The 24,995-nt window shown below is 44.3% G+C and overlaps 1 protein-coding gene across 2 annotated transcripts in view; it reads right to left on the bottom strand.

Moving 5' to 3' along the window:
* The window catches only part of Garem1 (GRB2 associated regulator of MAPK1 subtype 1), a 177,187-nt gene that overhangs the window by 19,068 nt on the left and 133,124 nt on the right, over positions 1-24,995 (bottom strand). For both annotated transcript variants that reach the window (XM_057788866.1, XM_057788867.1), the window contains exon 4: positions 7,558-8,730. In XM_057788866.1, coding sequence (XP_057644849.1) covers positions 7,558-8,730 — 1,173 coding nt within the window. The remainder of the gene's footprint in view (positions 1-7,557; positions 8,731-24,995) is intronic.

Genomic DNA, 24,995 nt, shown 5'->3' with positions numbered 1-24,995 from the left:
TCACACCTCCGGTCAGACCCTGAGCTTCACACCTCCAGTCAGACACTGAACTTCACACCTCTGATCAGACCCTGGGCTTCACACCTCCAGTAGGACCTGAGCTTCACACCTCCGGTCAGACCCTGGGCTTCACACCTCCCATCAGACCCTGGGCTTCATACCTCCCATCAGACCCTGAGCATCACACCTCCCGTCAGACCCTGAGCATCACACCTCCTGTCACACCCTGAGCATCACACCTCTCATCAGACCCTGAGCATCACACCTCCCGTCAGACTTGAGCTTCACACCTCCGGTCAGACCCTGGGCTTCACACCTCCGGTCAGACCCTGAGCTTCACACCTCCAGTCAGACACTGAACTTCACACCTCTGATCAGACCCTGGGCTTCACACCTCCAGTAGGAACTGAGCTTCACACCTCCGGTCAGACCCTGGGTTTCACACCTCCAGTCAGACACTGAACTTCACACCTCTGATCAGACCCTGGGCTTCACACCTCCCATCAGACCCTAGGCCTCACACTTCTCATCAGACCCTGAGCATCATACTTCCCATCAGACCCTGAGCATCACACCTCCCGTCAGACCCTGAGCATCACACTTCCCGTCAGACCCTGAGCATCAGACCTCCTGTCAGACCCTGAGCATCACTCCTCAGGTCAGACTTGAGCTTCATACCTCCGGTCAGACCCTGGGCTTCACACCTCCAGTCAGACCCTGAGCTTCACACCTCCGGTCAGACCCTGAGCATCACACCTCCGGTTAGACCCTGAATTTTTTTGGTATTTTTTCCTACTTTTTGCTATTTTCTTGTAAAAAAAATTCATCCTGTGTGGTCACCATATCTAACATTGCGCTATGTAAGGTCACTTTCATAGAAGTGTTTACTGTATACTGAGCATGCACTCCTATCTCTAACACTCTTCTCTCCCCACTCTTGGTTCCCCTAAATAGGTCCACTTCTACTTTCACCACACACACACACACACACACACACACACACGTGCACTTTTATGTATTTGTATAAAACTAGGATCCTCAAATAACAGAAAACAGGCTGTTTGTCTTTCTGAGACTAATTCCCTTAATACAATCATTTCTAGTTATATCCATTTTCCTGCAAATGATGACTTTGCCCTTCCTAGCTGCAGAGATTTCCACAGTGTACAAACAGCACACTTTCCTTCTCCATCCCTCTGCTGTAGGACACCTGGGCTGCTTCTGTAACTTGGCTAATGTCAACAGCGCTGTTCTAAACACTGACGAACAAGTCTCTGAGATGCTGACTTCGAGTTCTTCAGGTAAACAGTAGGCGCTGCACTTCTGATAGCCACTAGAGGTGGGGACAGGGAGAGGGAGAAGTAGGGCAGGTAAACAGTAGGCACTGCACTTCTGATAGCCACTAGAGGTGGGGACAGGGAGAGGGAGAAGTAGGGCACAGGCAGACAGAGAGAGACAGAGGAGTTCTTGAAGACTGTCGCTTGTCAAGTGTCTGGGAAAACGTTCTGTAAACATTAGGGGGCTGGAGTCATAGCTCAGTGGTTAGGAACCCTGGCTGTTCTTCCAGAGTACCCAGGTTCAGTGCCCAGCATACACATGGCAGCTCAGAACTGTCTACAACTCCAGTTCCAGGGGAGCTGACACTGTCACACAGACATGAATGTAGGCAAAACACCAATGAACATAAAATAAAATAAATTATTAAAAAATATTAGGCAATAGTCAGGAATTAAAGTCATGAATAGAGGCCCACAAGGAAGAATGAGTTATCATAAACACACGGATCAAAGGATAATGTTCTTAAGAATAACTTTCAGGTCATCATAGTATAGGAATCCTTGCAAAACTCATCAAAATTACCTTATTTATTACATGTGTGTGTACATGCACATGTGGCACGATACAAGTGTGGGGTCAGACAGCTCACAGGTATCGGCCGTGCCCTCCTACCACGTGGGTCTCAGTTACTGAGCTCAAGCTGTCAGGCCCGGAGGCAAGCACATCTCGCCTGCCCACCTAACAAAGCCTGAAAGTGACAATGGCCTGCCAGGGACCCTGGCATGTTCCTTAACTTGGGCTCTGCTGTAAAGTGGCCGAGTCCCTTCTCCCTAGACATCAGCTCCTTTTGCTTTTCCCTAAGACGCATCTGTCAAGAGGAGTGCTCTCCTATTCCAGAGAGGCGAGTGGTAGCATGCTGTTAAAAACCCCTGGGAAACTGTCTTTACCGAGAGGCGTCATGATGACGGTGTAATTCTAAGGTTCACACAAAGAAACAAAGGCCATCAGAGTCCACTAGAGAGAAAGCACAAAGCACAACTCAGCAGCAACGGGTAGGCATCTGGGACGAAAAGGATGAGCGGACAGGCCCCAAGGACAGCACTGCACCGCGGGACCACGCCACAGGACCGCACCACAGGACCGTACCACAGGACCACATGGCAGCGGCCGTAACAGGACAGCACCGCACCACAGAACCGCACCATAGCCGCAGTAACAGGACAGCACCGCGGCAGTAACAGGACTGCAGGGCAGTGGCAGTAACAGGACAGCTCGCCTCCTTTTTGTGCACACACTCTTTTGTTGGCTGTTCTACCGCTCTAGCAGTTCCTGCAGGGGACGGTCAACTTCCTAGATGTGTTCTGCTGGCTTTGGTTACTGTTTAAGTGAGACATGTCTCCCAAAGGAACATGTGTTTGAATATTTGGTCTCCAGCTGGTGGAGCTGTTGTGGAATGTTATGGAACCCTGAGGAGGCGGAGCTCAGTTGGAAGGCATTGATAATGGGAGGTGGGTATTTCTTATCACTCTCTCTGCTTCCTGCCTGGCGACAACCTGGTAGTTGCCACATACTTTCCCTGCTACAGAGTCCATCAGTTGCCACACCTTCTCACCCTGCCACAGTCCCTACCATTAGTCCAGATAGTGCTTCCCACAGGCTGCTTCCACCACGTTGGTTTTGTTACAGTGACTTCAGGGATTGGGCGGAGTGGGCGCTCGAAACAAGGCCATCTCTCTCCCAGCACTCCAAATACCCAAGGCAGAACTCTGAGTTCACTCTATGGGAACACTTGAATTTATACCCCATTAAAGTTCTTGTTTGAAAATTATAAGCTGAAGCCACATCTAACAGTCATGACAGTCTCTGGTTTCCCCACACATACTAAAAATGGAAAATTCATTTCATGGTCACAGAACCAATAAAAAAAAAGGCTTCAGTTAAAATATCTAACCTTTCCTTACAAAGTAAGTGATTTTCAGGTGTTTATAACACACCCTTTATGTTTATCATGTTTTATAAACACTGGGCATGCTGAGAAGAGTTTCTTGTGTCAAGAGAAATTACAGCATGGACCAGAGGCCTAGGTTTTTCTCTATGGCATTTGCTTTTAGTTTCAAATTTAAGTCTGATGTTTTTCTTTTAGACCCAAGGTCAAGACAGGATGACAGCTCAGTCATTTCTTTTTAAAGTTATTGTAAGTACCATCAAGAGGTTTAAATCATTATAAAAATGCTGCTAAATCTTATGCAAGTGACTTAACACAGATTGATGGAACAAAAACTGCACTTTAAAAACTGTGTACATCAAGTGAAAAATATCTTTTTCGCTACCCTGTTTACAAATTTCAGTGACCTCAGACCAGTCACACGGCAGTGACCTTTGAGGAAAGGCAGTCTTGGTGCCTACCAGAGTCAATGCAATCTTGCAAACTGACCTATATTCTTGCCAAAAGCCCCTAGGAACCCACCCAACCTCAGGGATGTGCCAAATAACCTCAGGCACTTCTTTCCAGGAACACCTAGGAAAAGTATTCATCCACTAGGGATGAAGAAATTCTGAGATAACCAAAGTTGATCACAAGAAGCACAGGATTTGGGGCAATACACTGAAACATGCAACAACACAAACAACATTAATCCCCCTCACCCCCCAAAAAGCTCTCAATCTTTAGTAGGCAAGGCGTCAGTCATAGTCACGATGGGACTTCGTAACACTGACATTCCTGTTCATCTGTCACCAGCCACAAAACAGCAACAATAACAAAAACCAAGTGATGCTACTTGCCAATCTTTAGATTTGGTTGCATAAGTGACCCTGGGTGTGATCGCCTTGATGAACACACCAGTAATCAACAAACATTTGGGCCACTGCAAGTAAGGCAGGACCAAAGTTCAATAGGAAAAACTCAGGTAGTTGTGTTCCTGATACAGATCAGTATCGATCATGAAGTCACATCAGACATGTTGCTGAGGTCTGACATCATTAAAGGTGTCTAGTGCTTGCTAGGAAGGGTGTCCTGTACTTGTTGTATTTATTTATTGAAAATCCTTAGGGAACCTCTGACATGAATATAAGGTTTAAAGGTTTGAGGACCTCAAGTCACCCAGAATTCTGCAAAATTTCTAGGATCTCCTATTGAATGCAGGTATTTCTCTGCATTGTGCCTGGAGGACTTTGGAAGGTTCTGTAGAAGCACAGCACAGTCCAGTCTTGAGGTATCTGGGAAGTCAAAAGGGAATCCTGTCTTAGGGAACCTCTGTAGCAGCCAGGACCCTTTGTGGGCAGCCGGTCGGATGTCTGGGATTAACACCCTGGCTCCAGCTTTCTGACTGTCCCTTCATTCACTCTCCATAGAACCTGCGTACTTAGGCCATCTCTGGATCCACATCCTCTTTCTCTGGAATGCCCTTCCCCCAGTTTCTCTTCTCTTCTTCTTTTTTTATCTTTTGGGCTTTTTTTTTTTTTTTTCGAGATAGGGTTTCTATATGTAACTTTGGCTATCCTACAACTTGGTCTGTAGACCAGGCTGGCCTCAAACTCACAGAGATCCGCCCTCCTCTGCCTTCTGAGTGCAGGGATTAAAGGGGTAGGCTGCTGCCACAGCCAGCACCACCTGGCTGCTCTGCTTTTCTAGTTCCTGCATATTTTTGATCCCATTGAAAACGCCATTATCTCTCCCAAGGCATCACTCATTTGCCTCCCACCAGGAGTTCCTCTCTGTGCTCTGAACTGCCTCACAAGCTTTCTGTCTCTTGACGGTTCCTCATCCTCTAACTTGGACTTCAGCATCTCTTTGCACTTGCTACCTCTTCTACAACTGAACAGTGCCAGGCCCACAGTGCTGCTCTTCCTGATATCTGTGTTTCTAGCAGCTCTCCGAGTAACTTCACTGGTTTGAAGGTGGATTTGCTATGACTCTAGGGTCTCAGTGAGGCGTCCGAAGGCCAGTTAATGGGGGAAGCGTGTGGGAGGGCTGCCTTTTCATTTCTCTGTTTTAAAAAAATATTTAAAAAACAAAAAAGATCTTTAAACCTACGCGCCGGAACGCGGTAGCTAGGTACCCGGACAGGGGGCGGGGGCGGAGACGCGAGAGGGAGGGTACCTTGGGCAACTAAGGAGAGGGAACCTGAAATGACCCTATCCTATACTGATGAATATCTTGCATATCACCTTAGAACCTTCATCTGGCGATGGATCGAGGTAGAGACAGAGTCTCAATATGGAGCAACGGTCTGAGCTCTTAAGGTCCAAATGAGGAGCAGAAGGAGGGAGAACATGAGCAAAAAATCAGGACCACGAGGGATGCACCCACCCACTGTGACAGTGGAACTGATTTATTGGGAGCCCACCAAGGCCAGCTGGTCTGGGACTGAATAAGCATGGGTTGATTCCGGACTCTCTGAGCATGGCGGTCAATGAAGACTGATGAGAAGCCAAGGACAATGGCACTAGGTTTCAATCCTAATACATGAACTGGCTTTGTGGGAGCTTAGCCTGTTTGGACGCTCACCTTTCTGGATGTAGATAGAAGGACCTTGGTCTTCCCGCAGGGCAGGGAATTTGGACTGCTCTTCAGTATCGAGAGGGAGGGGGAATGGAGTGGGGGGAGGAGAAGAGGAGTGGGGATAGGGGGAGGGAAGTGGGGGGAGGGCAATATTTGGGAGGAGGGGAGGGAAATGGGAAATGGGGAGCAGGTGGAAATTTTAATTAAAAAAGAATAAAAATAAATAAATAAGTTAAAAAAAAAAAAAAACAAAAAAAAAAAACAAAAAAGATTATTTTATTTGTGTGTGTGTGCATGTGTGTGCACATGTATGCACACACACACACATAGGCCAAAAAAGGTGTTGGATCCTCTGGAGCTAGAGTTACAGGCCTTGTGAGCTGCCTGATATTGGTGCTGGGAACTGAATTTGGGTCCTGTGCAAGAACAGCAAGCACTCTCAACCTTTGAGTCTTCCCTCCTGTAAAAAGGGATGCTGAACGCTAGATAGAAAAAAGAACCATTGTAGCAGATGTCAAATAAATGGAGAGAGTGATCATTGGTGCTTCCGTGGCTTTCTCCTCCAGACAGAACGGAATTCTCAACCAAGGAAGGTGGTCAAAAGACAAGAGACAGGTCCTTCCTCCTGTGTCCTCACTTTGGATTTGGGGGCTGCTGGGGATTAAACCATGGGCCACTGTTGAAGAAACTATATTATCTGAATCACTGCTTGGTCTATTAGCTCTAACTTCTTATTGGCTGGCTCTTACATATTAATTTAACCCACTTCTATTAATCTGTGTATTGCCACGATGATGTGGCTTACCAGGTAAAATTCTGGTGTCTGTCTCGGTCAGGGTTACATGGCTTCTCCTGACTCTGCCTTCTTTCTTCCAGCATTCAGTTTAGTTTTCCCCTCCTAGCTAAGTTCTGCCTGCTAGAGGCCAAAGCAGTTTCTTTATTTATTAACCAATAAAAGCAACACATAGACAGAAGGACCTCCCACACCAGGCCACATGCATGGTAAACGTGGGCTCTGGCATTGAAGTAACCACTCCAGCCGATAACCGAGCTTTTTACACTGAAACTCCACCAAGCTCCGAATTATCCTCTAATATAAATAAAACTACAGGGCACCTGGTTCTGCGGCACGTGTGTACCTGAGCCCCCACCCTCCACTATGATCTCAGTATAACTCAGGGACGTGAGAGAGTTATCGGAGATACTGAGGTCTCCTGCTTCTTTTGCTTCCCATCTCAAGCACAGAGGATGTGCTGTCCCTTCCGATACAGCACTGTCTCTACAGGTGAATGACACAGTTTCTCTGGCTTCCTCTTCCCTCCTCTCTCCATACCCACTTTGTCTGTGAGTATTGCTGGTCTGTCTACAAGCCATATTCCAAACCTCATGACTTCAGGTCACCTATCCCGGACAGCTGCTACAGTTTGGACACTGTCACTTATACCTGTCATGACTGTCCCTTTCCCGGCCTCGTAGTGTCACCTGACTCATCCCTGTAATTTGTTTTCAGGCTTAAATATCTGCTATTAGATATAGCAAGTCAGGCTTAAAGATCTGCTATTAGAAGCTCTCAGAGTTTCCCGCCCAGCATAGAAGAGGCCTATCACCCACCCACTGAAGTAGCTGGGCTAGCATCCATATTTCACTCCAAATCAAGTACATTTATTCATTCTGACCATCTTGAATGGGGAACTTTCTTAAAGAAAATAAGTGAGCTGATGACTGGGTAGACAGAAGAAAGACAGGCAGACCATTCCCACCCAGAAGTGACTTACGGCTTCAGATTTGGGAGGCACTGGAGGTGGAGGTAGGGCAATTTCTGAAGACTTCACTGTGGCTCCCAGGGTCGCAGGGGAAGGAAGAGAAGAAGTTGCACATTTGGACCGCGTGGAGCCTCTCAAGGGGTCACACCTGCTCTTTTCACTGAGGGAGCGAGTGAGAGGCTGGTGGCTAGGCTTGCCTTCCTCCAGCCACAGCTCTTCATAGGGAACGTCCGCCTTCCCTGGGACGCCCACTGACTCCTCACTAGCTTCTGGGAAAAGGTAGTCACTCGCGCTGTCGCCAGAGTCTTGATAGGGAAGGATGTCATGGGGAAAAGGGGCCCAATCTCCCCCAAGGTCCCTGCAGCCATGGAGGTTCACCTCACTGTTGCCATGGAGATTGTTGCCGTATACGCAGACTGAGAGTCGGTGGAAGGACTGGGTGAGCTCATCACGGGCATAGCTGAGGGAGTTGGGTAAATGGTTGTGGCCAGAGCAACGGCCCTTTTTGGGGCTCTTGCAGTCTTCATTCCAGTCCGTTTTCACATCACGCACAGCCCGCGAATACTCATCGATGTCAAACTGCTCTTGGCAGATGCCCAGCCAGTGATGGACTAGGGTTTCCGGCCACACCTCTCCTTTCACCAGGTGCTCTGGGAGGCTGAACTTGGGGACAGTCAAGTGCAAAGGAAAGTGCATGGGGAGGATCTTGTTGTTCCGGAGCACACAGCACACCACCACCGTCTTGGTCTGGATGTTAACAAACTTGTAGCGGTGTCCCTCTCTGATGAAGTGAAGGTCATAGGGGTTTCTGGGTGGAGGACTGGGCACCGTCACATTCACGGGGAGCCTAGTCTTCTCCACAATGTTTCGGATAGTGTGTTCCCCTTCCTGCATCTGAAGCTCCAGGGGACTGCGGGTGCTAAACCTGCCCTTGCATTGGAATGGAAGGCTGATACTTTCATTGGTCCGGTGGTTCATGCAGATGAGGCAGGGCATTTTGCCTTTCCCCAGCTTGCTGATGGAGTTGAGCTTCCCAATCTTTTTGAAAATTGTGTTGAGTCGCGACTTCTCCTTGAAGGTCTTTGCATAAAGGATTTCTGCCTGCCCCATTAGGGTGAGCTCGTCCCCAGTACACAGGGTAATGTTGTAAACTTCGGTGTCTTCATTGCATTCGCCGGACGCAACCTATGACATGATAAACCGAATTCCACGTTAGTGAGGACACACACGCAGACGAAGGGCATGCTTCACTTTAATTCTAAATGCCGATGGTTCGGTTTTATTGATATGGCTGACAACAGCCACATTTTTCTTTTTTTTTCTTTTTTCTTTTTTTTTTTGGTTTTTCAAGACAGGGTTTCTCTGTGGCTTTGGAGCCTGTCCTGGAACTAGCTCTGTAGACCAGGCTGGTCTCGAACTCACAGAGATCCGCCTGCCTCTGCCTCCCGAGTGCTGGGATTAAAGGCGTGCGCCACCATCGCCTGTCGCCAGCCACATTTTTCTTATTTGTCACATATATTTATTTTGGAGAGGAACTGGAGTAAATGCTGCCGAAAACTTTCTTGCTCTAAACTAGTGTTTTATTTATTCTCTGACAATTTCATGCATGTCTACCATGCATTTTGAGCAGAGTCTCCTCTGTTTTCTTCTCTCAGCCCCTGTCCCTCTTAAATTGTTCTTCTTCCCAGGATGTTCTCTCCTACTTTCTTGTCTTTTAAAGTTTCTAAATAACCTACTGAGTTAACTGGGCTTCCCTCAAGTGAATGGGTGTGGGGCTAGTTACTGGATCATGGATGGTTTATCAGTGGCCATACGCCTGAAGAAAGATAAATCCCCCTCCTCCAACAGCCATTAACTACCAATTGCCCCTCAGTTAAAAAAACAGGCTTTATGTAAGACAACACTAATTTAGGCTTTAATTTAGTTTATCATTGTTTTTTTACCTTGGTCTTTTTGAGATGTGGCCTTTCACAGATGGGGCTGCCTCAAATCGACCAGGCAGCCTCTAGCTGCCTCTAGCTCACAAGTGCCCTGACTAAAGGCACATGCCAGCACTCCAGTTTTATACTGGATTACTAAAACAGCTTTACCCCTATAGACAGAGAGAGGTCTACTTGATGGATAATTATTTTGGAATATTAACATTATTTTTTGCCACTATAACATTTCCATAAACAAGGTAGAAAAAAATTCTTTTTGGTATTTAAAATTTTGTTGAAGTTTACCTGTTAAAAATTTCCTAATAAATAGGTTTTTTAAATTGGGAACTGAGACAAAGGATTATAAAACGTTGTGTGTTTTACTAGATATTGAACCTGGGCTTTGAGCAAGCTAGACAACTGGTCTACCACCAAACTATACTCCGGATCCTTAAAATGCTTTATTTCTCCATTAAAAAAGATTATTATGCAAGGCATTCATAGTTATTGGAAGAAATATAAGACATAAAAATAACACAAACCTATATTACTTTCTTACTTCATATCATCTGTCAAAAATCTTACATAAATAGAAATAAGAAATGATATGTATTAGTTATCTCAGGGATATGTAAAGTTATCCTCTTGATTAATCCCAGCACTCGGGAGGCAGAGGCAGGCGGATCTCTGTGAGTTCGAGACCAGCCTGGTCTACAGAGCTAGTTCCAGGACAGGCTCCAAAGCCACAGAGAAACCCTGTCTCGAAAAACCAAAAAAAAAAAAAGTTATCCTCTTGAGTTTCCAATTGAAATCTCCCCATTTTCCCATGTACATACTTCACTAGTAATAACTGTCATTTAATACATTTATTTATTACACAAAGATGGGCTTTACTTTGTTTTGGCCAGTTCGTTTTTGTTAGAAAAGTGGTAGTTTTCTCCCATATTTAGCAATTATAAATAGTACTGCAATGTAAACTTTTACAGTTCAATGATTTCCATAGGAAGCAGCAACAAGATCAGAACCGTGGGGGCCACAGCTGTGTGAATCTGAGGTGAAATGGGACCTTTGCTTTTCATTCATGCTGAACTTACACATCACCAACCTGAAAGAAAAGCCTGCATCCTTAGTTTACTTATTCAGGTTTTGTGTTAAGAGCTTTGACTATTAGTAAGTTCATGCTCGGCGTATTAACTCATCTCTTTGGGTCTCCTCTCCTCTCCTCTCCTCTGCTCTCCTCTCCTCTCCTCTGCTCTCCTCTCCTCTCCTCTTCTTCTCTCTTTCTGTCTCTCTGTCTCTGTCTCTCTCTCTCTCTTTCTCTCTCTCTCTCTCGACAGGGCTTCTCTGTGTAACAGTCCTGGCTGTCCTGAAACTCACTTTGTAGACCAGGTTGACCTCAAACTCAGAGATTCGCCTGCTTCTGCCTCCTTATTGCTATGACTACAGGCATTTGCCACCATGCCTGACTCTTTAGGTCTCTTCTTAGAGATTCTTTTTTTTTTTTAATGTAAAAATCAATGGATTTCATACTTATAGTTTTGACTGTTCCTCAGTTTTAATTTTGTGGCTTCTTTAAATGAATTTTTTTCTTTTTTATAAAAACATATAGACAGTATTTCCAGAATTATCTTTTGTGATTTTTTTCTGGGGTGCTATGATTCTAGCTGAGAAGACAGAGACCAATGGTTTTACACCAGGGTGATTTTACAACCCTCCCAGGAGACGGGTGGCAATTTCTGGAGAATTGTTGTTGTCATGATGAGGGGAGCTGCTTTTCATATCTCTGGGCACAGACCTAAGCATGAACAATACATTGGGCAGTCTGTTGCCCTGCCCCTCAGAAAAGACTACCCAGTTCAAAATTTGAATCACACTGAAGTTGGGAGTTGCTAGTGTAATTACCAACATTGCTGGCCAGCATGTGGATGATTTCATTTACTAATAAATTTATTTAACTGAATTCTCTTTGGTGGATTATTTTTAAAGTTAATAGAGTGTCTAGTATATTTCCTAAATAATATTCTATCATAGCTGAAATGCCATCTTTAATATGTGTTAAAATTCACAAAACAAGTACTTAAAGGTTTGTAAACACGCATCTATTTTGAGGACATATATCATAGTTATCCGTCCTATAGTAGTTATATTGTTTAACTTCCTGTATCTTTGCAATCACTTCATTACATTCGATAACAAATCTCTTTGGTATTCTGACTCAATATCCCCACCCTTGTTAGTTGTGAGTTACAAGTGAACTGGCCTCACTTCAAGAGTTGTGGTCCTGGGGTGATGTGTGTGTGTGTGTGTGTGTGTGTGTGTGTATGCGTATGTTGCTACTGTTTTACTAAAGGAACAGGGTGTCAAACTTCTCTGCCAATATTTATATTTATACCCACAGATTAGTGTTGCCATCAGCCTTGGTCAGGGAAGTTTCTGTTTGCAATGGACACCAGCTAGTATAGAGACTTATAGCTTGTCAAGTGGTGAGAATAACTGCTGAGTTCTCGGCCTTAAATGGGCATCTATATCACTTCATTCAGAACACTGCAGAAGAGTGAGGTGGAAAAACAGTAAGAACTGGAGGGTGAAGAGCCATGACCTGGTTCTAACATCCATGAACAACAACAGTGTTTGCCTGCACGAGACCTGTTCAAGACGGGGCTCATCACCCTTCCCTTAGGGATAAGAAAGGGGTACCTATAGCCTTATCCCTCTCTGAAGAGCAGTTAAAAGATTGCAGCGGGGAAAGGGGTCAGAGTGCTCAGTGGTGAAATCATGAGCAAGTTTCCTTTGCTCAAGTAAATCTATCACCTGTGCTCAAGCAGACACCCTTAACTAAATGTAATCGATCACCAGAGTAGGAGGGGGACTTGTCACAAAGAAATAGTGCAGTGCTAGGGGACAAGAAAGAATGGAGAGATATCATTAAAGTATATTACATATATGTTCAATATGGCCATGGCCAACTGGAGAATCTAATCCAGACCGAGCTGCTCTGGCCACTGCAGAAACCACGTTTCTTTTCTAAGGGAAAGTCAGGGGGCTGTTTTAGTCGTTAGTCCACACACTAGTGACCCTAGAAGATATTATTTCTACTGTGATAGCCGTTCCAGATGCCCACACCCATGACTTGTCCCAGATGACGCCTGTGCAGACTGGCATGACTGTGCAGAAACGCTGTGGTTAGCAAACAGAAGGCTACACACATGTGTGACTGGATATGTAAACAGCCCTGCTCAATCTCCCAGGGTCAGTTAGGGAGGCCTCCCTCTTCCACGCTGCTTCTCCACCCCCGCAGGCTGTGGATTGCAGTCGAGATCTCAACAATTTCTTTTGGAGGCTTCATTACCTACTGTGGTCCCTTATCGTGGGTAGACCAAGACGAAGCTTGTGATAGAACAAACGGACAACTCCTGTAGTCCCAGACAACAGACAGGGAAGGGAGACTCCAAAGACCTGAAACAAGGCTGAGGCAGTGCCAAGACGGCAAGAAGCTAAGGAAGGTGAGCACTACAAAGGCGGAACTGCTGAACAAAACAGCTGGCGCCAGCAGCTGGAAAAGCTCTAGGTAGGGGCTGTAAGTTGAGCAGCCGGAGTGGCTGCCAGGGCTCCTAGGATTAGCTGCCGAGTGCCGGTCTGCTGTCATTCAAAACTAGAAAGTGGCTCACAGCACGGGAGATGCACATGGCCTGCTTGTGAAGTTCTCCAAACAGAGCAAAGAGCCCTCTGCTGATTGCAGCGAGTCCAATAAAGTTCAATGACAGAACAGAGAGTGTGCCTTCAGCAAAGGCGAAATGCAAAGGATTGTGGAGAACGGTCTCCTTTGCTTATTTTTTCTGCTTATTCATTTATTTACTGTGGTTTTTTTTTTTTTTTTTTTTTTTTTTAGAAAAGAGGAAACATAAAAAAGAAAACAAAAAAATGAGTTACTTTTCAAGAGGGGATGGGGAGGATTAGGGTAGAGGGAAGCTGGCGAAAGTAAAAGCTGGGACAGCCTTGCCAAGTTTCAACCTTTAGGTGCTACACATTCAAACCAGCTAAGAAATACTGTGTTTCCTTTAGAAAATTCTGTTCTTCACAGCAGATAAGTGGAGTAGAATCCCGTGAGTTGACTTCATGTGCATTGTAGAACAAATAAATAAGTATGTGGATGTCTGGAGTCACGGAGTTTTGGATCAGTGAGATGCTTCAGTGGGTTAAGGTACCCGCTATCAAGCCTGATGACCTGAGTTTGAGTCCAGGGACCCATGCAGTGGAAAGAGAGAAGTGACCCCTGCATGCTTCCTTCTGAGCTCCACACATGCACTGTGTCTATCCATACATACAAATAACTTAATGTTAATTGTAATAATGTAATAAAAACTTAAAAGACTAAACCTGCAGAGTGTCGCTATGGAAGAAGAGGTAGAAATAACATCATGAAAAGCAGGAAGAGTGAAAAAGAAATCCTTGCAGGCTGATTGAGAATTGGAGTTATCAGAAGAAATATACCTATAAAGCCTCCGACAAAAGAACACACAGACACTCATACATACATACATACATACATACATACATACATACATATATACATACACACACACACATACACTGGCACACATATCCTCTCTCTCTCTCTCTCTCTTTCTCTCTCTCTCTCGTTCCGTCTCTTTCTCTCTGTGTCATTCTCTTTCCTTATATCTAAAACCCAGCACCCAATAAAAACCAGGATTCATTGAGGAAATAACGAGTCTAGGGTGAGCTGGGGGTTAAGGATAAGCGTGTGACATCCTGTTGTGCCAGGAAAGAAGAGTACTTATAAGATGATGAGGATATGTCCAGAGAACAGGAGATGGCCTGACTTACCTCACACCGACAAAATCTGGGATAAATTAAGAATCACAATAAATATAGCATAATAAATTAAATAACACAATCAATCTACCCAATAAAATAGGACAGAATTCATACTGACAACAAAAACCATAAACAAATGAAAACAACGGGAGGGGGAAAGCCAACAAATGTGGAGGAATAGTGGGAATGGAGAAATCTTGATTTTGCCATCACCACCTCTCAGTCATTATTGGTGATAAACTCAGAAAAGCTTGAATAAAGAGCAATTCATTTAAGGAGCTACTGCTGGTTAACAGATGCTGGGAGGAAGAGAAATTTTCTCCAGTGGTGTAGCCATTGGTAAGCTGCCCGCAAGCCAGTAGAAACCCCACATCCATGCTCATCAGTGAAAAGACAAATATAAAAGTAAGAGGACACTTGTTAGGGAGCTGAAAGGGTTCAAGAGTGTGGGAGGGAGATGAGAGAAGGTACTAACACATTATATACAGGTAGGAAATTGTCAAAGAGTAAACAAAAATACTTACAAAAAACCCATGTCATATGTATAGTTAACCATCTTCCTCTAGAACAGTGGTTCTCAACTTTTGGCAAACTTCTATCTCCAAAAATATTTACATTACAATTTATAATGGTAGCAAATTATAGTTATGAAGTAGCACTGGAAATAATTTTATGGTTGGGGGTTCCACACATGAGAAATTGCATTAAAGGGCCACAGAATCGGGAAGGTTGAGAGCCCCTGCTGTAGACTGATTATAATCGCAAGGAGGAAAAAGGAGCAATACACTGAAGAAATTGGACCAACTTTGCCTGAAAGATCAGTATTGATCACACCCAAGAGATGTATATCAATTGTGTACCCGAAGATGCTCATGATTTAATCATGAATGTAAGCATGAACTATCTATCAGACACACCCAGACAGAAACATTCAGCCTCCTTTCTGCACTCTGCTGTGCAGGGCTCTAACCTGGGTAACCAGGCAAGTGCTCGTCCACCGAGCTGTACTTTAGTCATTCACCCGAAAGACAAGAAAGGCTGAAGGACTGTTTTAGAGGGGAATAAAGAGAAATAAAAAACAAATCAACACCTTTAATCCCAGCACTCGGGAGGCAGAGGCAGGCGGATCGCTGTGAGTTCGAGACCAGCCTGGTCTACAAGAGCTAGTTCCAGGACAGGCTCCAAAACCACAGAGAAACCCTGTCTTGAAAAACAAAACAAACAAACAAACAAAAACAAACAAACAAACAAACAAAAAACCCCAAATCAATTAATTGCTAACAGTTGGCTGGCATATATTTTGGTACTATTTTCTGTGTCTCACTATGTAGAAACTTACAGAATTAGTTTTTGAAAAGATTTTTGTTTTTATTATGTGTGTCTATTTGTAAATGATGCACAAATGCGTACGTGTGTGTGTGCAGAGGCCAGAAGAGGGTGTTGCAGGAGTTCCGCATGCCGCTGACGTGCTGGGATCCTGGTAAACTGCGTCCTGTGGAAGAGCAGCAAGTGCTCTCAACATCTGAGTCATCTCTCTCTAGCCCAAAATTCCCTTGGAATTTGAGATTACCCATATACCTGATGAAACTAATTATCTTCTACTTTTCAATTTTCTCCTGTTCTTTCCAATGACAACGTGGTGGTGGGGGCAGTGAGCATTCTAAGCCTCTGAGTTTCACATGAGTGCACTCAGCATTTCCGTACACAACTACGGGAAACACACTGGCCCAAGAGACCCTTCACCACACCTCTAATTAATTTTCCAACTTCGGTTTTCTAAAAGTTTCTACAAGGAAATTAATTTTTAAATTGATTGCTATTTCACTATCCAGTAATACGGTCATGATTCTTTCTTTTATTTCAGTGCGGCACTTTATAATCCTAGCAGTAGATTCTCAGATTCTAAAATGACTACATGCTTGAAATAATTTACGCACGATCATGGTGCGCCTGTGACAAGACCGCACGCTTCTCTTTGATAGTGTTTGCTCTATGGTGTGTAGATTTTAGCTACAGGGGAGAATGGCCTACAGTTTTATTAGTCTGTCTCTATTAGGTCTGGGTATCAGGGCTTTGCATTCATGAGACTAAACTTGTTCTTTGCCAATAAAGAGTGTCTGCCTGAACTGATCGACGATGTTAAATTGCTTCCCGAGTAGCAAGTGCCAGTGTGCACTGAGAAAAACTAGGCAGAGACAGCTCTGCAAATAACTTCTTATCATTACAAGTCATCTCTATGCAATTTTAATCGCTAGAATAAGCAATTTGTCAATCAACATTAGTACTATAAAAAACAAACAACTCTGGCGTTCCCATGGTGAAGCGTATTTTTCTAGAGGAGTCATTCTAAGTACCTGATGCCAACACAATCTTATTTTAATGGTGCTTCACACAGGGGTTTAAAGTCCATTTGGGGTGACTCACAGAAGTATTATTAAATTTTAAAGACTAGTATCTGTTTTCTTTCAGTCAGTATTTACCCACCTGCCCTAGATGGATTCCCAGTTTCTACAGCAGAGTAAGGGTAAAAATATTTATTTGAAATAATTTCTTACTGTTTAAGAAGCTGCATATGACAGCTGCATATGAGCCCAACACTAACTTGCCTGCTAACAACTGATGTGATTTTGCTACAACTGTGCTCATGTACAGGTGCATGTGTGTATGTCCATGGGTGCATTTGCATGTGTGGGTGCACGTGTGGAGACCAGAGGTCAACCTCGGACGCTGTTTCTTCGGAGCACCCTCCTGTATTGTAGAAAGGGACTCTCATTGGTAGCCAAGGCTCACCAAGTAGACTCGGCTGGCAGCCAGCAAGCCCCAGGGATCTTTGTGTGTCTGTCTTCCCAGAGCTTGGAGTACAGCATGTGCCGCCAAACCTGGCTTTTAACACGAGTGCTAGGGATCAAGTTCAATTCCTCGTGGATGCACAGCACACACCTACTCCCTGAGACACTTTTCTAGCCTCAGTTTTCCTTTTCTTCAGGATCTGTAGCTTCAGGGATTCAGTCATCTTGTTTTCTTGACTTTGGTCTCCAGAATCCTCCACTATTCATTTAAACTTTTAGTATATATCTATGGTTTTAATTTCAGCTAGCATCTACAACCATGTATGCAGACCCAAGGTCAGCAGACTACTGTTCACGGTGGAAATCCACCCTACTATCTGACTGTATGAAGACACTGTCACACAAATCCGTTCACATCCAGTCCATGGCTGCTTTGTCCTAACAAAGGCAGCATTGAGTATTTGCAGGCAGTTACATGATCCACAAACTCTAAAATACCGTTTAATGTTCTTTTCCACAAAAAATCTTGCCAATCATGGAAGAGACGATGGCCTTTGGGATTTGATTGGTACAATTCTCCTGGTTAACACACTATGAAACCACAGGCTGAGTCTGAACACTGCCTGAAACAGGAAGGAACTTTAGACAAAGTGTTCACCCTTTCAGTGACTCTTTCTTCACCTGTATTTATTCTGTTGGCTAAAGGCACACATATGAACAGCTACCATAGTTCTTGGCATGGGGAGGCACTCAATACACAAAGGCAGCATAACCACTCCTTTTTTCGAGAACACTCGACTTTTTCGGCATCGCAGTCACGTTTCGTAGCCCCGTATTTTCACACGGGCGAGTTTTCAAACCCAAACCACTACCTCTAAGCGTTGTCTGCACTGAAGAGAGCTCAAGTTGTTATCGAATGTATTACCTAGGAATAAAGCTTAATGTCAGAATGGAGCCCGATGTGTCGTTACAGACATATCCCAGAGGAAATGAGTCAAAACTTCCTGATTTAGAACAGACTGGTGTGTGAAGTTCTCAGCTTGATCGCTATGCTTCCTTCTTAGTCTTGTGAAAAACTCAGGGGTTCTGAAGATGCGGGGCTCATGATTTTGAGTCTCTCTCTACATCTGTTTTTCTACAAACCATCTTCAGAGAGTATTCAGGGAATCAGTAATGTTCCTTAAATGTGAAGAAATAAAAAAAAAAAACCTTTCTCTATCTCCCCTCCCCCACCACAGTGCTGAGGACTGAACCCAGTACTTTGTGCTTGCTAGGCCAGCACTCTTCAAGGAACCAACCCCACCCCACCCCACCCCGCCCCACCCCACCCCCACCCAGTCTGTAAAGCGTGCGTTCCTTCCTAGGCAATTAATTTGTTGCTTCTACTTTTTCCTACCTTACCTTTATAAACACACACTTTCTAGAATGAAGAAATTACAGGGTGAGAAGTGCCCACCATGAAATACACTGAAAGCCGATGTCAGGGAGCGTCCAAGACACGGGGCAGACAGGACGTGTACAGACCAAACAGAGCAGAGCTTTCCTTAGCAAATGTCACCGTCTGGGCACACTCAACACCTCCGCCTCCTCTGTGTCTGTGTATTCAGTAAGGCGGCCCCCTTTTACACAGAAACTGCATAATGCATGGGACTACGGGCTGCAGTCTGTGCTCCAACTCTGAAGCCATCATGAATGCTGGCAATTAGTCCTGCATGCGTTATGACCCTAGTAGATCTGTGGTCACTGTCTGGGACAGAGGAGGAATCTCGGAGAGCAACGCTCTTCCCCTGGCCACTGAGCCTGACATCTTCTTAGGTTTTCTTTCTTGTTTTTTTCTCTTTCTTTTTTACTGCAAAAGAAACAACGTGCTCTGTCTAAGTGCTTTGGTATGTGAGCCTGGTTAACATTTCCAGCTTCAATGTTTCCTGAGAGGAAGTAATTCAAAGTGTGTTATCTAAACAACTCTAATAGGTCTAATCCAGGAAATGATCAGGCTTTTACTGCTCATAATGTCACTCAGAACTAATACCTCCACCTCCATCACTCTAAACCACTGATGTAAAGTGTGCACACAGGCACAGACACACATACATATTCTCTCTCTGCAGTAGGCAATGTATCTCTAATAACTGAACAATAAAACAGAAGAACTGAGGCAGCATCCCTAGAAGGTCACTTTAACTTGCAGTTTCTGATGAAGATCTAAGAGAGACAATGGAGATGGGTCCTTTTAAGTTATGTTTATGAAGAAAAGTCCTTTCTTTGCTTTAATAAAGTTAACATTGTGGTAAAATTAAAAAATTCCAATTCTCAATAACAATAACCGATCTCATAAATATGTGTAGATTAAATGCACAATGTTTGATATCTAAAACTACAAACCCAGCTGTGCCTGGGAAAATGGCAACAATTAGTGCTTTAAGAGTTAAGGTAAGTGTCGCTCCTGTGTGTGTGTGTGTGTGTGTGTGAGAGAGAGAGAGAGAGAGAGTGTTTGTGTATGTGTGTATGTGCATGTGCGTGTGTATCTAACAAGAACTAGGCAAGGAACAGGAAGCACAATGGCACTGGCTTAGTGGTGACGCCATGGCAGACAGCTTGCCAACTTGGCAGTTCCTCGGAGATGTTCACAAAGGCTCAGCAAACAGAAAAAGCATCAAACACTAAAATAAGCAAGCCCATAATTGTACCCAGTTTATCATCCTCCATGAGTCTTGACAATAGATGACATCTGACTCATGCTAAGGAAACCCTGTGATTTTTAAAACAAGCAAACAAAACTTGGCTATGTTTAAAATTTACTGTTACTTTAGAATCTTCCCTCTCCACCTGCAAAACCTACATCGAATGCGTAGCCATCAATCCTTTCTAACCTCGGTGGTATGGAGCCATGAACAAGGCTGTGTGCTGAGGAGGCTCTCAGTGACCACCAGAAAGGTGTGTCACTCTGTGAGTTTGGTAGAAAAGCCAGTGTGGTCTTCTGAGCTAATCCAAACACTATCCAATGTGGTTCCCAATTCCCAGCCCAGCAGATCAGAGACGGGAAGTAAAACTGGAAAAGGAAGTATTGAGGCAGGTGTTCTAACAGATACAGGGGTGCCACATGACTTAGATGGGACTGTGAGATACTAAGTTCAGCCGAAAAGAAAATGGACCAACTGCACAAGCTACTGGGACAATGGAGAGTATGCTCAGATCACTATCGAGTCCTGCCAGACAGACAGACACACAGACAGAAGAGGCAGAGCACAGAGGTGATTGGGTTGGACTGCGAGACCTGGAATCCGTTCTAGATGTTGCTGACTGTTTGAGTCACTGAAGTCAACTAAGGCATTTGCTTCTTAGTTTTCATATTTGGTCAAGGGGAGAAGACTTAGGGGATGTATAAAGACCCCTCCAGATCTAAAACTATGCCTACAAAAATTCAAACTCCTCACCTTATTGAATTGTTTACAGTATTCTAAAATTTGATTCTTGAGTACATTAATCAGTATCAAGAAGTGAGCCTTAGGTATAAAGATTGTGTTGTAGATGTACCACTTGGTGATGGATATTCCTTGATCATTTATTCTGTTTTTTGACATTATGGATCTCTGTAGTAGCCTCATTCTACTAAAAAAAAAAAAAAAAAAAAAAAAGCTCATTTTCTGAGGGACGAGAGCTATACTTATCTGTGAATGTAAGTGTAAGCATAAAGAATATAGTTAAAAACTACACTGACTTTGGAAAATGGTAGTGTAGATTTCTCCTTTAAGGTGTAGGATCTCTCTTGCCATGGACTGTTGGCTAGTTTTACGGAACCAAGCAATAAGTTCCCTCCATCCCATTGAGAGGATCTTAAGTTCATTTAGATAACTCGTAGTCATCCCCAAGAGTATATGTGCCACTATTACAGCATTGTGGGTCTCCTGCCATGCTGGCCGTTGTTACGGCTCATGGGCTTTAGGTACTGACTACTTCTCTGCTTGGCAGCTGGCATAGCTCAGGCTGATTTTGATCACGGCGTTTCACGAGAGCAACAGAAACCCTAACTAAGACACCTTTGATAGAGCACATCCTAAATGCCATCATCAGAAGGTCCTTCTATGATGTCTGGGCAAGGGCAGGGAGTTCCTGTCCACATCTGACCAATGCATCACATGGCTGCGTGGCTCACTTTCCTTATTTGAGGTAATGCAAACTTGTCATTTTGCCTCTGGGGAAATGTCTGCGGAGACAGCTGAAAGCCAAACCTCCCAGGCCGGAACTAAAAGCCGTAAGATAGCGGCCAGTTTGCAGCAGGGCCCTCTTAGTCTGGAAGGAAGTAATTTTAAAGCTTTTGGGGGCAGCAGTGAAGACAGGACAGCTCAGAACCAATGCCAAGTCCAAGCTGCCTTTCGTCCCCACCCTCCTCCAGATGCAGCAATGAGGACAGAACGCAAATTAAAACCTAATTGGTTAGTCATTATTTTGATGGCAAGAATGTATGTGTGGAAAAATTTCCCATCAGCACTGGGCTGAGTTTGAAAGGCTGAAGACATTTCAAATAATTCACTAGCTATTAGTGTAATGTCTCCTAAAGATATTGGAATAAAGGGGTAATTTTGAATCAGCGACAAAAACTAGCTTCTTGATATGGCGTGCTTAATGAAGACAATGGCTCTGAAGTATTAAATAAAGTGGAAGTGAAGTGATGTGGAGGGCAATTCTTCTAAAATGAGAGACAATTTAGTATGACTGAGAGTTCTGCAACAGGAACCGAAGCTTCTCCATATGGGCTTTGGGAGCCACAGAGTCTCTGTCGCGTGGCTGCTGGGTGAAAGAAGTCACAGCCAACACGTAAACAGGGCTGCACTCCATACGATACCGAAACACATATGGAAACATGTGTGTGTCCACAGCTCACGGCTCAGTAACACCACACTAGATATTTAAACAGGACTGGACTGCACGGCTTCGTGTAATTCTTACAACACAGGTCCAAGGCAGGCGGTATCACTCCATTGCACAGGTGAAGATGCTGGGAGTTCCTGGGGTTCTGCAATGTGAATGTGGTTACACTATTTGTGGGTGAGGCTGAACTCAGCTCTAAACCTAGTACCAGAGCGACTCCACAGCTTCATAGGTCTTCAGGTCACGGTGGCTTTAGTTAAAGAGAGACACATGGGCTGAACAGTTATGTAGCTGGTTAAAAAAAGACTGATTTTCTTTTTCTTTTCTCTGTCTTTCTTTCCTTCCTTCCTTTGTTCCTTCCTTCATTCCTATATATTTATTTTTTGAGACAGGGTTTCTCTCTGTAGCTTTGGAGCCTGTCCTGGAACTCACTCTGTAGACCAGGCTGACCTCGAACTCACAGAGATACACCTGCCTGCCCCTCGAGTGTTGGGATTAAAGGCATGTGCCACTATCACCTGGCTAAAATAGAAACTTCTTTTTCTCTAAGATTTATTTATTCATTATGTATATAGTGTTCTGCCTGCATATATGCCTGAACACCAGAAGAGGGCACCAGACCTCATTACAGATGGTTGTGAGTCACCATGTGGTTGCTGGGAATTGAACTCAGAACCTCCAGAAGATCAGGCAGTGCTCTTAACCTTTGAGTCATGTCTCCAACCGATTTATTTATTTATTTTTAGGTGTGTGTGTGTGTGTGTGTGTATGTGTGTGTGAAGGCAGAAGTCCACAGAGGCCTGTTTGTGTGTGTGTGTGTAGGTAGAAGTCCACAGAGGCCAGTGTGTGTGTCTGTGTGTGTGTGAAGGCAGAAGCCCACAAAGGCCAGTGTGTGTGTGTGTGTGTGTGTGTGTGTGTGTGAAGGCAGAAGCCCACAGAGGCCAGAAGAGGATACTTGACGTTGGAGCTAGAGAGTTCAGGAGCTCTGAGCTGCCGGGTGTGGTTGATTAGAACTGAATTTGGGTCTTCCTCAGAAGCAGTATGCACTCTTAGTTGCTGAGCCATCTGTCTAGCAGCCGGTGTGGCTGTTTTGAAAGACAGCGGAGAGGCTAGAGAGATGGATGGCTTGGCCATTCGGAGCCCTTGGTGCTTTCCAGAGAACCTGGACTTGCTTCTCAGAACCCACTACTACCAGCTTACGACCTCTTGTAACTCTGGCTCCTGAGGGTTAGACTCTCATTTCTGGTCTCCTTGGGTATGTGCACACACATATATACTACAAATAATAATAAAAATTTTCATCATGGAAACCAAAAACTGAAGGATAAGGGAAAATGTGATGAAGGAAGGTGGAGGAACGCTGTACTAAAAACACAGAATACTTTGGTTCTTTTGTTTTCAAGACAGGGTCTCAAGTAGCCTAGGCTGACCTTGAACTACTATTCAACTGAGCTTAATCTTGAACTTCTGATTATCCTGCCTCCACCTCTCCTGAGCTGGGATGATAGGCATTCACAACCATGTCAAGTTTTGTATGGTTCAGTTGTCATTTGTCCTGGAAACGGGGCTTTGAGGACATTGCAAGTCCCCTTCTGGCACTGACCTCATTTGGAGCTCAGTTCTTTCTCTTCACCCTACTTTCTGGATGCTACGGTGCCTCAGGCCCCCAGGCCTGAGCCCTCTGCTCTCTGGGTTGTGTTTTCTTAGCTGGGTCCTAATGCTGTTTTGGAATGGACATCTCTTCATTGCTGTGCTCTCAGGAGCACCCCGGCCCCACACACTGGGGGCCAGGAACTTCCTCCATCCCATGATCATGACAAAGTTACCTAGAGACTCTGCCAATGTGCCCAGGAACAAAGTTGCCCGCCAATGAGAGCAGTTATTGCAGGTCAGTGAAACTAGACTCAGGGTTTCAAATATCCTCTAAAGGTGAGGGGCTATACACGTACACCCCAACTTCAACCTTTCTCCAAGTTTGAAATCCGTGGAACAGTTATATACCACATTTCCACTTGGAGTTAGGATAAATATTTGTTTATTTATTGTCTTCCTCTCCTACTAGGCTGTGTCCCTGAAGACGGGCACCTGCACACTCACTGAGAACAGTTCTGGACAGACAGTAGGAGTTCAAAATACATTTGCCAGTTAACCAGTTAAATACTGCATAGGAACTCATTTTGTGCAGTTTACTAATGATGGGGCAATCAGGTCAATGATTTGAAATGTACCAAGGTACCTTTTAAAGACAAGTTTTCCTTGTTAATGTTAGGCTAGGAGAACCACTTGGCGAGTGTGGCAGCACACCTGCAGTTCCAGGCAGCCGGGGAGGGAGGAGTGCTGTGCGCTCGAGGCCGGCCGGGGCTGCATCTGAGACCCAGTATCGCACATATAATGAAACGACACTTCATTCTAAGTAAGGGCAGATAGATACGATACTATCCACTGTACTTAATTAAAATTTTACTATAGTCTTAGACGGAAGACAGAACTAAGGCTGCTGTTCTTATGATTTATTATGTTTGCAGTGTTGAGGAGTAAACTTAGGGTCTAACACATGCTAGGCAAGACTCTACTACTGAGATATATTTCCAACCCTGAGTTGCTATTATGTCAATTTATTATTACTTCAAATTATTACAATTCATTTCCATTTTGGACTCTATAAAATGCATATTTATTTATGTATGTAAATATACATGTCTTTGGACAATTATAAAGACAGCTCATGAATTCATAACTACAAACAATTTCAATAGTGTATCTAATTGGCCTAGTTTATCCCATTCCTTTTCTATTTTCATGTACGTGAATCCAAGCATACACATGAACGCATATGTGCATATGGAGGCCTGAGTTTGATGTTAAGAATCATCCACGACCATCCTTCTACCTGTTCATTGAGCCAGGACCTTTCAGAACGCACTGATATGACTAGTCTTGATAATCAGCTTGCCAGGGATCAACTGCCTCTGCCTTCTGAGGCTAGAACCACAGGTGGACTACTAAGCCCTCCTGGCATTTATGGAGGGAGGTTCTA

Source organism: Chionomys nivalis, chromosome 14 (genome assembly GCF_950005125.1).
Source record: "Chionomys nivalis chromosome 14, mChiNiv1.1, whole genome shotgun sequence".
Taxonomy (NCBI): Eukaryota; Metazoa; Chordata; class Mammalia; order Rodentia; family Cricetidae; genus Chionomys; species Chionomys nivalis.
This window is presented reverse-complemented; position numbering and strand designations above follow the sequence as displayed.